This window comes from Phyllopteryx taeniolatus, chromosome 1 (assembly GCF_024500385.1).
Source record: "Phyllopteryx taeniolatus isolate TA_2022b chromosome 1, UOR_Ptae_1.2, whole genome shotgun sequence".
Classification (NCBI taxonomy): Eukaryota; Metazoa; Chordata; class Actinopteri; order Syngnathiformes; family Syngnathidae; genus Phyllopteryx; species Phyllopteryx taeniolatus.
Window position 1 is genome coordinate 45720591 of NC_084502.1, and position 19405 is coordinate 45739995.

The 19405-nt window shown below is 46.3% G+C and overlaps 1 protein-coding gene across 2 annotated transcripts in view; it reads right to left on the reverse strand.

Moving 5' to 3' along the window:
* LOC133489224 (rho GTPase-activating protein 6) overlaps positions 1–19405 on the reverse strand; it is a 98273-nt gene that overhangs the window by 58353 nt on the left and 20515 nt on the right. The window contains exon 1 of one of the 2 annotated variants that reach the window (XM_061798109.1): positions 4759–5115. The exons of the other annotated variant lie outside the window; for it this stretch is intronic. Coding sequence (XP_061654093.1) covers positions 4759–4800 — 42 coding nt within the window. The 5' untranslated portion in view covers positions 4801–5115. Of the gene's footprint in view, positions 1–4758; positions 5116–19405 lie in introns of those variants that run through there. 2 annotated transcript variants of the gene reach the window in all.

Below are 19405 nucleotides of genomic sequence, written 5' to 3' on the forward strand. Positions count from 1 at the left end.
TTTGCATGTTCTCCCCGTGCCTGCGTGGGTTTTCTCCGGGCACTCCGGTTTCCTCCCACATCCCAAAAACATGCATGAATTGGAGACTCTAAATTGCCCGTAGGCATGACTGTGAGGGCGAATGGTTGTTTGTTCCTATGTGCCCTGCGATTGGCTGGCAACCAGTTCAGGGTGTACCCCGCCTCCTGCCCGATGACAGCTGGGATAGGCTCCAGCACGCCCGCGACCCTAGTGAGGAGAAGCGGCTAAGAAAATGGATGGATGGATGGATAACTAGTTAGGTTGCACGGTCAAGCATGTACCTCGTTGAGTGATCACTGCCAAGAGCCAGCCAGTGGCAGATACACACTTAAAGACTTTTTGCACCATGGACCAGTTTCACGTAAAGACGTCATCGTAGCCCCTCCCCGCTCACGAGCCCCTGTCGCTGCCCCGCGAGTGGCGCCATTTGCAGGGAGTTTCTGGTGCAGCACATGCTTACGGCTGACCGCCGCTGAACTAAAAAACATCATGAAGTGATTACATTCAGTACTTTCACTCAAAAGGTTTGTTCGTTTGAATGAACGACAACACTACTCGAGCCCCATCTCTCACTGTGCTCCCCCCATCAAAATAAGCAAAACGCTTAGTGCGGAAATGCAATGAGATACACGCACACTTGTGCACCATTTACAGTATACGCACCCCTGACGATAATCCTGCTATCTTAAAATGGCACCATGTGCGAGACCCCTCAATGGCAGGCCCCCAACCCTCACCCTCTCATCTTCCTCCTCATCATCATTGCTAATGGCAGTGTGTGTGGCACAATCATGGTCCTCTCCCTTCTGCCATATATTAGAAATAATAAACATGAGAATTTCTTCAGGGGATTATAAAATAATTATCTGTCTTTAATTACAGGTACATACAGTATACAGAATGCAAGGTAGGAAATAATAGACAATGTCTATGAATGAATGTCTATTGCTCAAGGTATGTATGTACAGGATGTTTACCAGCTGTGAACTGGCTCAGATTAAGACTAATAAAATGTAAAGCACATGCAAAAAGGCCTAAAAGGAAAAAAAAGAAAGTTATGTTATAAGGTCATTCAACAAAAGAAAAAAATGTTTTCCCTATATTTGTTCAGAAAATAAATAATGAATAGGATTTATGGCTACAAAAGGACTTAAATTCATCCAGTGAGGTCTGTGGGTCATGAAAGGAAATGAGCACCAAGCAACCACCTCTCGTTCTCATTTGAGAACCAGACCAAAATTGTTATGTGCATGTGTTTGAGCCAGCCGAGTTAACAATAACTTTGTCAAATTGATAATTCTACATCTTATGCTCTGACAAAGTAATCAAATCAATGGAATTCTAGTGTTATGTAATTCTTTCAAAATATTAAAAAACGTATCAACATGCCATAACTCTCCACTCCCAAAAATGCAATTTTCTTTCCTTCTTTTAAATTCTGCCCAGCAGTGTATTTAACATAAAATAGGGATGCACAATATATTGTTTCACCATCGCAAATATTATCATAGCAGGGTCTTACGCTATGTTGGTGTATTGATATGTGGTGACTCAACTGTAATAATAATAAGTGACCAGCACAGGGACCTGGTTGGACACACTAATAAGATTAGCGCCAAATGATAACACATCAAACAACACACACGGAGCAGCCCAGAGTGTTATATACTTTTTTTTCTATAATAACTATTAATGAGGACACGGGAAACAATTACACGCTTGCATTTACTGTATCGCTCTTCAGAATGTGATAAACGAATACATGTGACAACAGATTACACTTAGGGCGAGGGGGCAGAGCCACGGCATTCTTGAAGGGACAAACTTCATGGGTACATAACGCGTTTTGCTTAAACTAATGCACTCAAATATAGAAATACTATGCATATGTTAAAACATAGATAGAAAATAACAGATTGATAAAAAACAAATTGAGTGTTAGGAATGTGCTAATGACTCTACAGTACAGGGCATGATATGGGCATGAAATGAAATGATTTTCGCTGGGAACGCCTCAGGATCCCCCTGGAAGAGCTGGATGAAGTGGCTGGGGAGAGGGAAGTCTGGGTGTCCCTGCTAAAGCTACTGCCCCCGGATAAGCGGTAGAAAATGGATGGATGAAATGATTTTCACTTCATGTCTGGCTTGACTAGTGCTCAATACTACAGTGCATTTAAATACAGGAATACTTCATACAAATGACTGTATACTTTTGTGCTCTACTGAGCATAGTTTTTCTAGAGAGGGAAAAAGAGAAATGTGTGCTGGTTTTGACATTACGTGTATGTTATCCTGTATTTTTTAACATTGCAATAAATATTGCGGCGGCACGGTGGACGACTGGTTAGAGCGTCAGCCTCACAGTTCTGAGGACCGCCTGTGTGGAGTTTGCATGTTCTCCCCGTGCCTGCGTGGGTTTTCTCCGGGCACTCCAGTTTCCTCCCACATCCCAAAAACATGTGTGGTAGGTTAATTGACAACTAAATTGCCCGTAGGTGTGAATGTGAGTGCGAACGGTTGTTTGTTTGTATGTGCCCTGCGATTGGCTGGCAACCAGTTCAGAGTGTACCCCGCCTCCTGCCCGATGATAGCTGGGATAGGCTCCAGCACGCCCGCGACCCTATTGAGGAGAAGCGGCTCAGAAAATGGATGGATGGATGGATATATAACGCAGGGTTAAAGAAAAATAGGAATGTCATTTTTTTCCAATATCGTCCAGCCCTAAATCAATAAACCATCTTCCAACTATTTTGACTAAACCAGGATTCATTGCTCTTGACATTTTCATTGCCTCTAAATGCAACATGTACACTGTGACTGCCCTGTCCATTTTGGAGAAAATTAAAGACTTTTATGTGCGCCTTATGGCCGTGGAAATACGGTAATTCCTTTTAAATACAATGTAAACCATCGTGGTAAACCTAAGTGCTTTGATACAAATTTCACCAAAGGGAGTAACACAACGCCCACTTCCCTTTAAGAGAAATACATCACACCCACTGAGCATTGTGCAGGCTGCTGCATCATGGCCAGGGATTAACAGTTACACACTGGTAACCGTGAGGTTCTGCTACGCATCATCCCACGCACATTCTCTGCCTTCAAGGCCACTCCGCTCTGGTAAACTACAATTCAAAATATTTATAGACCCCTGTAGGAGTTTATTTACTGCCATACTATGAATGAGACTCAATCCTCAATTAACACAAGAGCACTTTTCTCCAGCCCTGCTGCTTTTAATTGCATTCTTGCACCAAGTTCAGATGAGTTCAGAAAAGCGTTTATGACAGTCACACACTGTTGCACACTGTCTCTTCTTCTGCTCGCAAGTAGGTAAAATAAAGGAGCTGAAGAGGCAACAGTTACAATAGATGTTGTCTTTGGGTTTCCAAGGTTGGGACCGCTAATATCTTTAACTTTCTGACAAACATTCACATTATGTGTTTGTTTAAATGGATAGAAAGATGCTCAACACAAAAAAAAAAATATTAGAAGTGGTCGTACTGGTCAAGATCATGTTCCAATATGCCTTGAACTATGTCTACTTCAACTCTCTTCAGGCTTGAAGTACAAACAGTGTCAAATGGGCAGTATTTTGCCAAAGTGTGGCAAAATATGAGTTGAAGAATTTTATATTTTAAATTTTAGAGAGTGGCACGGTGAAAGACTGGTTAGAGCGTCTGCCTCACAGTTCTGAGGACCCGGGTTCAATCCCCGGCCCCGCCTGTGTGGCGTTTGCATGTTCTCCCCGTGCCTGCGTGGGTTTTCTCCGGGCACTCCGGTTTCCTCCCACATCCCAAAAACATGCATGGTAGGTTAATTGACAACTCTAAATTGCCCTTAGGTGTGAATTTGAGTGCGAATGGTTGTTTGTTTGTATGTGCTCTGCGATTGGCTGGCAACCAGTTCAGGGTGTACCCCACCTCCTGCCCGATGATAGCTGGGATAGGCTCCAGCGCCCCCGCGACCCTAGTGAGGAGAAGCGGCCCAGAAAATGGATCGAATTTTAGAGACACCCCTCCAAACTGTCAAAATATAACTGTGAACTGTCAAATATAGGTGATCTGAGTAATTTCTGTCGCTCTGCTAAATCATCACTCATGCCAATAGTCATTATTCTAATAATTTCGGCTAATGTAAGTACTTCAATCCAAGTTGCACATGAGCATCATTTCATAGTAAGGATTTGGACTGTGGTAAATGTTCAGAAATGGGGGCATGGTGCAATCAGAAAGCTTACCGTATTGTAAAAAAAGAAATTCTTTATTATTCTGAGTATATAGCTGCAGACCATTCCCCATGTTGAAATGACACCAAACAGCTGTGCAACCAACCTGACACTTCTCTGCACTTTTCAAATGATCTCATTGGCCTTGACCCACATGTGTCTGTTTTGCCCTCATCTTGTCAAACACCACCAACAACTTGTGGCTCTTGGCAACACTGCTGTGCGGCTCCACCGGGCCATTTTTAGGGCAAATATATATCATTTAAAACCAGTAAACACGTGTGGTCTTGTGCAAGTGTACACCACTTGTAATTTATAACATCCCGCCACAGAGTTCATGATTTCTCCTGCTATTGAACATGACCATTTATTTATGTAAAGTCAAATCAAGTTCAGTACCATGCAATTAAACCGTGCTGTGAATTTAGACGAAAAGGGAGCACAGTAATGCTAAATTCAAATTAGGCATTTTTCGTCATTGAACGATTAGAATTCATGGCAAGACTTACGAGGTAGGAATTTTGCCTGTCGAGGAACACGGCGTCTCCCATGGCCCCGGACAAATATCCACAAATAAACACTCCCAAATGTAGGTGGAATAGACGGGATTCTGCTTCCAAATATTAAGTCCTAATAAGTATGCGCGCGTCAGACATGAGCGTAAAAAAAAACACTGTCCGCTTATCTTCCTTCTGCAACAACACAGATCATTTTTGGACTTTTTCTCCCTCTATTCTAAGGCGCCGACTAGACTCGTATTGATGTTTCTACAACCGTCAGATGTGTGTCAAAATCTAGGACGTCACCGCGCGTCATGCGTAAAAGATCCATACTCCGCGCTCAGTGGGCGCTGATGAGGACAAGATGCTGAACCAAGCGAGGAAAGGAGAGACAGCCCCAACAAGTTCACGTCATTTAAATAAGACTTCCGCTGTGTACTTTCAAATTAAAATCACTGTGAAACGCGAACTGCGTTTAATGTCGCTCTTCGCATCATTACAGTATATTGTAGGCCTATATACTAACATTAAACATTTACAAACATTTGTGTACATCTGACAAACCTAATAAACGCTATAATCACTACAATGTTACCATAATATGTAGCAGGAAAAAAAGGCCTTTACAAAGACAATAATATTACTATCATTGCAGTTGCAGTGGTTTACACGAAATAATACAGAAAGGTGTGTCGAATAGGCTACTTACTCTTGATTGAACTAAAAAAATAATAATAATAATACAAAAAAAAAATCTTAAACTAAAAATAGGGGACTGTGCACTTTTACACATCTGCAAACTACAAATGTTTTTTTTTTTTTTCCAATTAATGAAAATTCATAACGGACAATGTCAATAAAAGCTTAGCAAATTGTCATAATAAGAAACACTTTTATTTTGTAGGTCAACCTTTGAAATTCCGTTCCCTTTCATACTTCACTGGGCAATGACACTGGAAAACGCAATGTAGCAGAGAGAGAGAAAATTATTAGTTATATATTAAACCTAGACGGAAATATTGGTTTCAATATTTATGGCCCAGAACTTGAACCACTGCCCCAGTTAGTGTGGCAGTAATTGTCCTATTAATGCATTATTAATACATGTGTCAATGCATTATACAGCACATCCATGATCTTTTTCTTTTTATTCAAAGACAGTAATGTTGCAGTTCACATTGTCCAAAATATAAAATGAATTCATATGAACAAGTTATGATTATTATCATCCTCATTATTGTTATTATTCCGAAAAACATGTGGGGAACTTTTGCTTTTCTAATGTGCTCTTAAAAACTACCATGAGAGAAGCAGACAAGTGGAAGGCTGAAAAGGGAGCACATTGCTGGGTTCATGCAATTGTTGATGTGGAACCGATGTTGGGCAATCTGTCAAAAGCCTCTGAGGGCTGTAAAATGGTTGCTAAAAACACAATGAGCAAAGTAAATGGAGATATTGCATCTAGGACACTTGTGGCTAAAGGAAGTTCCTACATGAAGATGCGCCCATTCAGCATTTGAAAAAGAAGAAGTGATGCCGAATTCCTCCTTATCAGATAGTACTACAACCATTTAAAGAATGCCAAGACGTTTGGAGCAGAGCAGTTTCTTTGCACTGAAACCTGCAGATAAGAGATAAAATATTGAGAGGGACTGTAAAACGTTCAAGATGCCTGTACAAACTGATGATAATGTGATGTACATGCACTTGTGGCCTTATTTTGACCAACCATTTTGTTTCATTGTATATTATGATGACCCACGGGGCAAACACAGCTTATATTGATGTATTTGTGCTTATATTAGAAGCAAAGCATATTACAGAAGCAAAGTGCCAAAAGTCAGACTGAAAGAATGGGAATCAACACACCTACTCGTTGGAGAAACAAAAATTTAATAAATAGGCATCGTCTAGACAAAATGAAGTCAGACATTCTTGAGGATGATCAAGAGGAAATTTACAGTTTTTTTCATGCTTCCCTTAAGTCACCGAAGTTCATTTGCTAGGCAGAAGGCTGTTGTTTTATACTTTAGTGGGAGGAGCTCCCAGTGTGACCCAGAAGGGAAGCCACGGGAAGTATGGACGTACAGCCCATATGCGGTGTCGGATTCAGCACCATTTTGTCATACAGTTTGACAACTCTTTCATACACCGGTCCAGACTGAGTAGTAACAACACTACCGTATGTTGCGTGATCACAACCCTCTGAAATCTGTACGGTGCATGGTGCACGACGTCATGATTGGAGTGGAAAGTATGCCATATGAAGTGCTTGAAGATGGTCCACTGGGCAACAGTGAGAGACTCTGATGTGTTTAATAAACACTCGCAAAATAGATGTTTCAAGCGCACAGTGGAGGCATTTACCAGCGTTGCATCACACAGGACAAGCTTGCCTCCCTAAGAGAGGGGACAGAGGGTGCGAAGGGTCATGAATCAAACCTTAGAACTGCACTTGGGAGGATCTTGCTTGAGCTCGAGCAGCTGAAAACATGATTGTATTATTTCCCACCTCCTTCTGATACAACAGCAAAGCAGTAAATAAGCTGATGAAAAGCAATAAAAGTTCAACTGCACTGGGGATTCGGTCACAAAATAGCTATATGTTATATGTTTTATGTTGTTTTACGTTTCCCCTCAAAATTGGAGTTCAAATTGCAGAATTTCACTGTTCATCATAGTTGGAGATAATGGTTAACAAAAAAAAGAGTAGGAGTACATAAACGAACGTACAGCAGATGCTGAAGTAAGCTCAAGTGGATGACTTCACAACTAGGGAATGTGTGTGTGGGGGTGGGGGGGGGGTCTGTGTGTTTCAGAAAAAAATATGTGAGATCCCTCCTTCACATTGGATGGAGATGCACAAATTGTTCACAATTTAATTTCTTGTTATGGGTCTCAGACCACAATTTCCCTATGGAAATGACCTTTTTTTCTGGCTGAAAAACTAGGGCTATGTCAATGTAATCTGCCAGGGCCTTCGGAATCCGTAGTGGTGGCTAATCATTTTTAACCAATCAGATTTCAAATTTGTCCGCACAGGACGAATGACATCAGCATTTTGCCATCCTCTGGTGAGAATGATGTACTCTTTTTGTTTTTTCATGTTTTGTCATGTTAATAGAGAAATATTATGTGCTGTTGTATTGCATTTTTTGTACAATACTAAATGTTTCTATAATCCGGTAAATGATCAACCTATTTCCGCATTCAGCAAAACATGTCAAAGCACTTTCTCCTGGCTCAGGAGACTGTGACAAAGCACTCCAAGGAACTTTAAATTTCTGTCTTTTTTTAACACAAGATGTCACCACAGAGCCACCAAAGATAACAGTAGCTGATGTTTAGGCTTCGTTCATCTTTAAATAATTGATATCATATCAAATTTGTCTAACCTTTGTCCAAAGCCACCAGCCATAACGAAAATAATATTTAGCAAGTTTGGCTTCAAACAATTATGTCATCAAACCATAGTCATGCTCGTTAGCGTAGCATACATAGGAAGTCTGCTAACCAATTTTCCAAGTTTGGTCACATGACACAAACAATACGACTGTTAAAACAATTAATTTGCTGTGTAAAACATTAGGGCTTGGCATCAAAAGGTGAATATGAGACAAGGAATCAGCAGTTTACAACTGCATCTGATCCACACCTTAACTAAATCGCAATAATTGCATCATTGTCGTTAAAGTTTTACGTTCTTTTGTGATGCTTTTCCAGGATTTCAATGCAGCCTCTTCAGATGTTGTTTGTTTAGAGGTTTACTCCTTTCAGTCGCTTCTTTAGGTCAAATGTATGCTCTTTAGGGTTTAAGTCTGACTGACTTGGGTCATCATGCTGTATAATTAAGGAAATTCCAATCAGTCTTTGATTGCATCTTTGTTTAAATTGGCCAACAAAACATTTCTGTAGACTTCTGGTTCAATCTTGCTGCTACCAACGTGTTGAATCAATGATGATTAATGAGCCAGTCCAAGAAGAAGCCAAGCAAGCCTAAGCCATGACATTATATCCATTGTGTTTCACAGATAAGTTTAGAAAGTATGTTTGGGGTCATGAGTAGATTGTTTCATACCTTAAGTTTTTTTAAGCTTTTCCTTTACTTTAGTAAAGGTTAATTTTTGTCTTATCGGTTCATGACACCCTATTTTTTATTATTGTTTTTTTTTTTTTTTTTAGGATTGTCTCTGTCTTTTCTGCAAATTCTACATTTGCCTTCCTGTTCTACTGCCTAATGAGTGGTTTGCATATTTTGTATAGCCTCTGTACTTTTTTTCCCATGAAGTCTTCTTGCCCTTTGGAGTTTGTTGCCGATGTCACAAACAGTTGTTTTGGAGCCTTCTTTACAGCTCTCACAATGTTTCTGTCATCAACTGCTGTTCTTTTCCTTGAGCTACCAGTTCGATGTCTGTTCCAAATGGCTGTACTGGCTATGGACAATGTTTGTGCAATGGCTCAGATTATTTTTCCATCTTTTCCCAGCTTCCCGATTGCTTAGTTTCAGGTGGGTATACCTGGAAACAAAAAGATGAAAGCTGATCTCTTTTGTCATTCATCTTTTGATGTCAAACCCAAATGTTTTCAGTCGACAGCAAAAATCCATCCCACATGTTCAAAACGCAATGGATTATGGGTATTGTTATTTCAAGTAAATTGTATTGATATAGTGCAAAAAAAAAATACATTATCTTAAGTCGTTTTAAATATTGAGTCATTTGCAATTGGACTGTTCTGGTTGTCTGAGAAAACATTACACCTCTTGAACGAGCTGCCTGGATAAGTTTATGCAGATAGGCTAGTTAGGATAAGCTCTGTCATGACTAGATCTGTCCAGGCTATATAGGACAGTTTTAGCCAGGACAAAGCTGTCCTATGTAGCCTATGTGCATGAACTAAATGAACCTGCTCGGATGAGAGATAAAACGTCTTCTAAGACAGTGAGAACAGTCCAGTTGCGATTGATTCGATGCCCTGAGAATACAATGACCTGGATGAATTAGAATATTCACAGGCATGTTTGCATATGGGCGGCACGGTGGCCGACTGGTTAGAGCGTCAGCCTCACAGTTCTGAGGACCCGGGTTCAATCCCCGGGCCCGCCTGTGTGGAGCTTGCATGTTCTCCCCGTGCCTGCGTGGGTTTTCTCCGGGCACTCCGGTTTCCTCCCACACCCCAAAAACATGCATGAATTGGAGACTCTAAATTGCCCGTAGGCATGACTGTGAGGGCGAATGGTTGTTTGTTTGTATGTGCCCTGCGATTGGCTGGCAACCAGTTCAGGGTGTACCCCGCCTCCTACCCGATGACAGCTGGGATAGGCTCCAGCACGCCCGCGACCCTAGTGAGGAGAAGCGGCTAAGAAAATGGATGGATGGATGGATGGATGTTTGCATATGGGCGGCACGGTGAACGACTGGTTAGAGCGTCAGCCTCACAGTTCTGAGGACCGGGGTTCAATACCCGGCCCCTGCCTGTGTGGAGTTTGCATGTTCTCCCAGTGCCTGTGTGGGTTTTCTCCGGGGACTCCGGTTTCCTCCCACATCCCAAAAACATGCATTAATTGGAGACTCTAAATTGCCCGTAGGTGTGACTATGAGTGCGAATGGTTGTTTGTTTGTCTGTGCCCTGCGATTGGCTGGCAACCAGTTCAGGGTGTACCCCGCCTCCTGCCCGATGATAGCTGGGATAGGCTCCAGCACGCCCGCGACCATAGTGAGGAGAAGCGGTTCAGAAAATGGATGGATCGGACTCCGCCAAGGCTGCCCTTTGTCACCGATTCTGTTGATAACTTTTATGGACAGAATTTCTAGGCGCAGCCGAGACGTATAGGGGGTCCGGTTTGGTGGCCTCAGTATTGCATCTCTACTTTTTGCAGATGATGTGGTTCTGTTGGCTTGATCAAGCCGTGACCTCCACCTCTCACTGGAGCAGTTCGCAGCCGAGTGTGAAGCGGCTGGGATGAGAATCAGCACCTCCAAATCTGAGACCATGGTCCTCAGTCGGAAAAGGGTGGCATGCCCTCTCCAGGTCGGGGATGAGATCCTGCCCCAAGTGGAGGAGTTAAAGTATCTTGGGGTCTTGTTCACGAGTGAGGGAAGAATGGAACGGGAAATCGACAGGCAGATCGGTGCAGCGTCTGCCGTGATGCAGACTTTGTATCGGTCCATTGTGGTGAAGAAGGAGCTGAGCTGAAAGGCAAAGCTCTTGATTTACTAGTCAATCTATGTTCCTACCCTCACCTATGGTCAGGAGCTGTGGGTCGTGACCGAAAGAACAAGATCCCGGATACAAGCGGCCGAAATGAATTTCCTCCGCAGGGTGTCCGGGCTCTCCCTTAGAGATAGGGTGAGAAGCTCGGTCATCCCGGATGATCTCAGAGTAGAGTGGCTGCAACCTTGTGAAAAATTTAATTAAGTGATTGTTTTACGTACCACTAGAGCACAGTTGTCAAACTCAAGGCCTGGGAGCCAGATCTGGCCCACCACACCATTTTATGTGGCCCACGAAAGCATTTAAAGTCTGTTTAGTGTGTTTTTTGCTTCACAAGTTTGTTCTTTACACACAAATTTTTTTCACTTAAAAGAGATATTTTTTCAACCAAACATAAAATTAACAATAGGTGTATACCAAACCTTTGTATGCCACAATTTTCCATGACTTCTGATATCAAATTCAATTGCCCATGGTGAGAGGTGCCGAGCAGGTGTGGGTATACTTATTGCTCCCCGGCTCGGCGCCTGTACATTGGGGTACACCCCGGTGGACGAGAGGGTAGCCTCCCTCCGCCTCCGGGTGGTCCTGGCTGTTGTTTGTGCCTATGCACCAAACAGCAGTTAAGAGTACCCACCCTTTTTGGAGTCCTTGGAGGGGGTGCTGGAGAGCGCTCCCGCTGGGGACTTCATCGTTCTGCTGGGGGACTTCAATACTCACGTGGGCGATGACAGTGAGACCTGGAAGGGCGTGATTGGGAGGAACGGCCCCCCTGATCAGAACCCGAGCGGTGTTCTGTTATTGGACTTCTGTGCTCATCACGGATTGTCCATAACGAACACCATGTTCAAGCATAAGGGTGTCCACACGTGCGGGTCGATCTACGTTCCTACCCTCACCTATGGTCACGAGCTGTGGGTCCCGGATACAAGCGGCCGAAATGAGTTTCCTCCGCAGGGTGTCCGGGCTCTCCCTTAGAGATAGGGTGAGAAGCTCGGTCATCCGGAAGGATCTCAGAGTAGAGCCCCTGCTCCTCCACATCGAGAGGAGCCAGATGAGGTGGCTGGGGCATCTGATTCGGATGCCTCCCAGACGCCTCCCTGGTGAGGTGTTCCGGGCACATCCCACCGGGAGGAGACCCCGGGGACGACCCAGGACACGCTGGAGAGCCTACATCCTTCGGCTGGCCTGGGAACGCCTCGGGATCCCCCCGGAAGAGCTGGATGAAGTGGCTGGGGAGAGGGAAGTCTGGGCGTCCCTGCTAAAGCTACTGCCCCCGCGACCCGATGGATAAGCGGTAGAAAATGGATGGATGGATGGATGGATCTACCCGTCTCTTTCCGTGCCAAGCTCTTACCACAAAGTTGGACCCATAGAATTATCCAAGAGGGATTAAGATTCAGGCGGCACGGTGGACGACTGGTTAGAGAGTCTGCCTCACAGTTCTGAGGACCGGGGTTCAACCCCCGGCCCCGCCTGTGTGGAGTTTGCATATGAATGGTGAGTGTGAATGGTAGTTTGTTTGTATGTGCCCTGCGATTGGCTGGCAACCAGCTCAGAAAATGGATGGATGGATGGATGGATTAAGATTCCAGGAAAACTAAGGAGCTTTGATGAAAGGTGTGTCTCATATTTGTTCTAGATATTCTCCATTTGTTCATATTGTATACTGTATGTCATGTAATCTCCCGTTTGAGCCACAAATACACAAATTACTCCACCTAACAACCACATTTTTGATGGACTCTTGAGTGAGCTGCAGTAACAGCCGGTGCAGGCTCCCAGGGGAGGCCAGAATAGCGTGAACAACCAAATAAGATGCCCACTCAGTGAGGCATTGTGAGTGTGTTGTGTATAGTTTGACAAACTTCTGCACCGAAACTATGTGCTTTTGTTGCTTTATTTCTGCAAATGGCCATGCATGTATCAAGCATATCAAACCTGCGTTTTTGTCGTTTCAAATATTTAGTCTTCACTTTAAACAGAGCGGCCTTCTAGGAATGCTCGGTTCATAGTCACAGCAAATAATGGGAGTGAGAGACAGCCAACACGTACAGTCACATGTGCCAGAGCAGTATTGCATTACCACTTTAACATGATCTAAAGTCAACACAGCTTTTTGTTGAAGTGTTTTCACCTTCATTTTTACTTGACTACTTTGAGACACTCGTGTGGGGGACTCAACAATTTAAATTTAAGAAGTTCAATAGAAATTGGAAGAAACTGCATCAAAGGACCTTACCTCACATACTGTACATTATGTACTGCTAAATACGAGCATTGAACACTCCTCAAACCTGCACTCGATGAACTCTCAAAGTGTAAGCAAACGCACTTGTCGATTAAAGTTTTCAATTTCCCAAACAGACAGTATTACTACTGAGTTTAACATGATCGTCTTGTCTTTGCATGGGTAAAAGAAAGAAAGAAAGAAAGAAAGAAAGAAAGAAAGAAAGAAAGAAAGAAAGAAAGAAAGAAAGAAAGAAAGAAAGAAGGGGTGGGGGCTTGATAAATCCATCTCATCTTTTTCTCACTCTGGAATGCAGCTGGAAACCAAGCTCGACTCCTCAGTTGACACTCCCACTGCCTCATATCATGCAATACACAGACACAGACGTATGCACGCACACACATACACACACACGCACACACACACACACACACACACACACGCCGTATATGTACCAGCTGGGTCATTTTAAACCACAACACGAAGTGCTTGCATGTGCTGACCTGTCCATCTGACATAGTGCCTCCAAAGTACTCAGCCCCCAACCCCACCCACAGCACATTTGTACGGATAAAAACAAAATGCCTTTTACCTCAGGCGGCACGGTCGACGACTGGTTAGACCGTCAGCCTCACAGTTCTGAGGAGCGGGGTTCAATCCCCAGCCCCGCCTGTGTGGAGTTTGCATGTTCTCCCCGTGACTGCGTGGGTTTTCTGCGTGGGCACGCCGGTTTCCTCCCACATCTCAAAAACATGCATGGTTGGTTAATTGACAACTCTAAATTGACCGTAGGTGTGAATGTGAGTGCAAATGGTTGTTTGTTTGTATGTGGCCTGCGATTGGCTGGCAACCAGTTCAGGGTGTACCCCGCCTCCTGCCCGATTATAGCTGGGATAGGCTCCAGCCCGCCCGCGACCCTAGTGAGGAGAAGCAGCTCAGAAAATGGATGGATGCATTATAGACCTTACATCGTCGAATATAAGAAACAGGACTTTAATTGAAAAAAACAATGTTAAGTTACATGGATATTTACAGAGATAAAGGCTTGATAACATTTTAAAAAATACATTCCATATGGCGGCACGGTGACCGACTGGTTAGAGCGTCTGCCTCGCAGTTCTGAGGACCGGGGTTCAAATCCCGGCCCGCCTGTGTGGAGTTTGCATGTTCTCCCCGTGCCTGCATAGGTTTTCTCCGGGCACTCCAGTTTCCTCCCACATCGCAAAAACATGCATGGTAGGTTAATTGACAACTCTAAATTGCCCGTAGGTGTGAATGTGAGTGCAAATGGTTGTTTGTTTATGTGTGCCCTGCGATTGGCTGGCAACCAGTTCAGGGTCTACCCTGCCTCATGCCCGAAGAAAGCTGGGATAGGCTCCAGCACTCCCGCGACCCTTGTGAGAATAAGCGGCTCAGAAAATGGATGGATGGACATTCCATATGTCTTACTTTGTTTGTTTAGTTTATGGAGTTTGGCAATTATTGCAGTTGTCTTCTATGCTCACTGTAGTGTAGAAGATGTTTTGTGCCTTGACGTACCTTTGACACTGTTTGGAAGATGGGCCACGGTCACCTGTTAGTGTCTGATTTTTTTCCATTGCCGACAATTTGCAAAAACTGCGTCAGAGCTTTTTTCTCATGTAAACTGTCCTTTGGAGCAGGACACATTATTTGTTCCTCCTACAGCGAGTGTTTACATCACTACATCACTAAGTTTTTGGAGTGGGACATATTATTTGTTCCTCCTACAGCGAGTGTTTACATCACTAAATTGTTGCTGTGGTTACAGACCAACTGTCACAGCCAACGGAGGCTACGCAGTGCAGAGAGATTTTTTATTGTTACTCACATCAGAAAATATATTTTTTTGGGGGGAGGGGGGTGCATCCATCTATCCACTTTCTATCGTGCTTGTGCTCATCAGGGTCACAGGTGAGCTGGGGATTATCTAAACTGACTATGGGGGAGAGGCGGTGTACACCCTGGACTGGTCGCCAGCCAAAGTCGTAGGGTACACGTAAACAAACAACCATTCACACTCACATGCACACCTATGGGCAATTTAGTCTTTATTTAACCAAAGAAGCATGTTTTTTGGATGTGAACAGGAACCGGGAGAAAACCCAAACAAGCATGGGTAGCACATGCAAACATCACACAGGAGGACCTGAACCCAGATTACCACTACACTACAGTACTGCCAATGATAAGGGATGAATGATGGATGATGATGGTGATTATTATTATTATTATTATTATTGTGCCTTTTGATTGCCCCTCCTTGAGCTGTCACCTTATCATGGTGGAGGGGTTTGTGTGTCCCAGTGATCCTAGGAGCTAAGTTGTCTGGGGCTTTATGCCCCTGGCAGGGTCACCCATGACAAACAGGTCCTAGGTGAGGGACCAGACAAAGCACGGCTCAAAGACCCCTAATGATGACGACAAACAATGGACTTCGTTTTCCCTTGCCCGGACGCGGGCCACCGGGGCCCCCCACTGGAGCCAGGCCTGGTGGTGGGGCTCGAAGGCGAGCGCCTGGTGGCCGGGCCTGCACCCATGGGGCCCGGCCGGGCACAGCCCGAAAGGGTAACGTGGGTCCCCCTTCCCATGGGCTCACCACCTGTGGGAGGGGCCATAGGGGTCGGGTGCAGTGTGAGCTGGGCGGTGGCCGAAGGCGGGGACCTTGGCGATCCGATCCCCGGCTACAGAAGCTGGCTCTAGGGACGTGGAATGTCACCTCTCTGGCAGGGAAGGAGCCCGAGCTGGTGTGTGAGGTCGAGAAGTTCCGACTCGATATAGTCGGACTCGCCTCCACACACACCTGGGGCTCTGGTACCAGTCCTCTCGAGAGGGGTTGGACTCTCTTCCACTCTGGAGTTGCCCACGGTGAGAGGCGCCGAGCAGGTGTGGGTATACTTATTGCCCCCTGGCTCGGCGCCGGTACGTTGGGGTTCACCCCGGTGGACGAGAGGGTAGCCTCCCTCCGCCTTCGGGTGGGGGGACGGGTCCTGACTGTTGTTTGTGCCTATGCACCAAACAGCAGTTCAGAGTACCCACCCTTTTTGGAGTCCTTGGAGGGGGTGCTGGAGAGAGCTCCCGCTGGGGACTCCATTGTTCTGTTGGGGGACTTCAATGCTCACGTGGGCAATGACAGTGAGACCTGGAAGGGCGCGATTGGGAGGAACGGCCCCCCCGATCAGAACCCAAGCGGTGTTCTGTTATTGGACTTCTGTGCTCGTCACGGATTGTCCATAACAAACACCATGTTCAAGCATAAGGGTGTCCACACGTGCACTTGGCACCAGGACACCCTAGGTCGCAGTTCGATGATCGACTTTGTGGTCGTGTCATCGGACTTGCGGCCGCATGTCTTGGACACTCGGGTGAAGAGAGGGGCGGAGCTGTCAACTGATCACCACCTGGTGGTGAGTTGGCTCCGATGGTGGGGGAAGATGCCGGTCCGACGTGGCAGGCCCAAACGTATTGTGAGGGTCTGCTGGGAACGTCTGGCAGAATCCCCTGTCAGAAGGAGTTTCAACTCCCACCTCCGACAGAACTTTGCTCATGTTCCGGGGGAGGCGGGGGACATCGAGTCCGAGTGGACCATGTTCCGCGCCTCCATTGCTGAGGCGGCCGACCGGAGCTGTGGCCGTAAGGTGGTCGGTGCCTGTCGTGGCGGCAATCCCCGAACACGTTGGTGGACACCAACGGTGAGGGATGCCGTCAAGCTGAAGAAGGAGTCCTATCGGGCCTTTTTGGCCTGTGGGACTCCTGAGGCAGCTGATGGGTACCGGCTGGCCAAGCGGAATGCAGCTCTGGTGGTCGCTGAAGCAAAAACCCGGGCATGGGAGGAGTTCGGTGAGGCCATGGAGAAAGACTTCCGGACGGCTTCGAGGAAATTCTGGTCCACCATCCGACGTCTCAGGAGAGGAAAGCAGTGCACCACCAACACTGTGTATAGTGGGGATGGGGCGCTGCTGACCTCGACTCGGGACGTTGTGAGTCGGTGGGGAGAATACTTCGAAGACCTCCTCAATTCCACCGACACGCCTTCCCATGGGGAAGCAGAGTGTGGGTTCTCTGAGGCGGGCTCTCCTATCTCTGGGTTTGAGGTCACCGAGGTAGTTAAAAAGCTCCTCGGTGGCAGGGCCCCGGGGGTGGATGAGATTCGCCCGGAGTTCCTAAAGGCTCTGGATGTTGTGGGGCTGTCCTGGTTGACACGCCTCTGCAACATCGCGTGGACATCGGGGACAGTGCCTCTGGATTGGCAGACTGGGGTGGTGGTCCCCCTTTTTAAGAAGGGGGACCGGAGGGTGTGTTCCAACTACAGGGGGATCACACTGCTCAGCCTCTCTGGTAAGGTCTATTCAGGGGTGCTGGAGAGGAGGGTCCGTCAGGAAGTCGAATCTCAGATTCAGGAGGAGCAGTGTGGTTTTCGTCCTGGCCGTGGAACAGTGGACCAGCTCTACACCCTCGGCAGGGTCCTCGAGGGTGCATGGGAGTTCGCCCAACCAGTCTACATGTGTTTTGTGGACTTGGAGAAGGCGTTCGACCGTGTCCCTCGGGGAGTCCTGTGGAGAGTGCTTCGGGAGTATGGGGTACCGAACCCCCTGATACGGGCTGTTCGGTCCCTGTACGACCGGAGTCAGAGTTTGGTCCGCATATCCGGCAGTAAGTCGGACTCGTTCCCGGTGAGGGTTGGACTCCGCCAAGGCTGCCCTTTGTCGCCGATTCTGTTCATAACTTTTATGGACAGAATTTCTAGGCGCAGCCGAGGCGTAGAGGGGGTCCGGTTTGGTGGCCTCAGTATTGCATCTCTGCTTTTTGCAGATGATGTGGTTCTGTTGGCTTCATCAAGCCGTGACCTCCAACTCTCATTGGAGCAGTTCGCAGCCGAGTGTGAAGCGGCTGGGATGAGAATCAGCACCTCCAAATCTGAGACCATGGTCCTCAGTCGGGAAAGGGTGGCATGCCATCTCCAGGTCGGGGATGAGATCCTGCCCCAAGTGGAGGAATTCAAGTATCTTGGGGTCTTGTTCACGAGTGAGGGAAGAATGGAACGGGAGATCGACAGGCGGATCGGTGCAGCGTCTGCAGTGATGCGGACTTTGTATCGGTCCGTTGTGGTAAAGAAAGAGCTAAGCCGAAAGGCGAAGCTCTCAATTTACCGGTCGATCTTCGTTCCTACCCTCACCTATGGTCATGAGCTGTGGGTCGTGACCGAAAGAACAAGATCCCGGATACAAGCGGCCGAAATGAGTTTCCTCCGCAGGGTGTCCGGGCTCTCCCTTAGAGATAGGGTGAGAAGCTCGGTCATCCGGGAGGATCTCAGAGTAGAGCCGCTACTCCTCCGCATTGAGAGGAGCCAGATGAGGTGGCTGGGGCATCTGATTCGGATGCCTCCCGGACGCCTCCCTGGTGAGGTGTTCCGGGCATGTCCCACCGGGAGGAGACCCCGGGGACGACCCAGGACACGCTGGAGAGACTACATCCTTCGGCTGGCCTGGGAACGCCTCGGGATCCCCCCGGAAGAGCTGGATGAAGTGGCTGGGGAGAGGGTAGTCTGGGCGTCCCTGCTGAAGCTACTGCCCCCGCGACCCGACCCGGATAAGCGGTAGAGAATGGATGGATGGATGGATGGATGCCTTTTGATTGACTTGCAACAAGTCAATTATGTACCCCTTTTTTTTTTGCCAAAGAAGTCAAATTATTTCTGTTTGAATTCAGGCGTTGTGTGACAGGTAGGTTCACATTCAAATTCAGAAAACTGTATTTATGTATTCTTGACCTGCTGCTCATACACAACTGACAACCACCACAATGGAACCAAATCTATTTGGCTCCAACTGCCTATGAATGGCATCCAACTGTCAACAGAGACAAACATGGAAAGTTTTAGCATCTATAAAGCCATAAGGCACACAAAAATAAACACACTTAAACACACTCTGACTGTGATAAGTAATTTAAGAGCCTATTAAATGTCCATTAACACAAACTCCCTGCAAGTCTGAGCTAATCTAACCCAGGTGTAGACTCCTCAAGCTCCTTTAATTAGATGCAACTGGGGCCAAATGCACATCTCAGCGGGATGCTCAACTGACACACCTCTTGGTTTGATACATTAGAATACCGACAGCAGAAAAAAATCCCCACATTCAAACCCAAAACAAGTGCAAACTGGACCAAGCTGAGAATTTTTTTTAAGGAGTG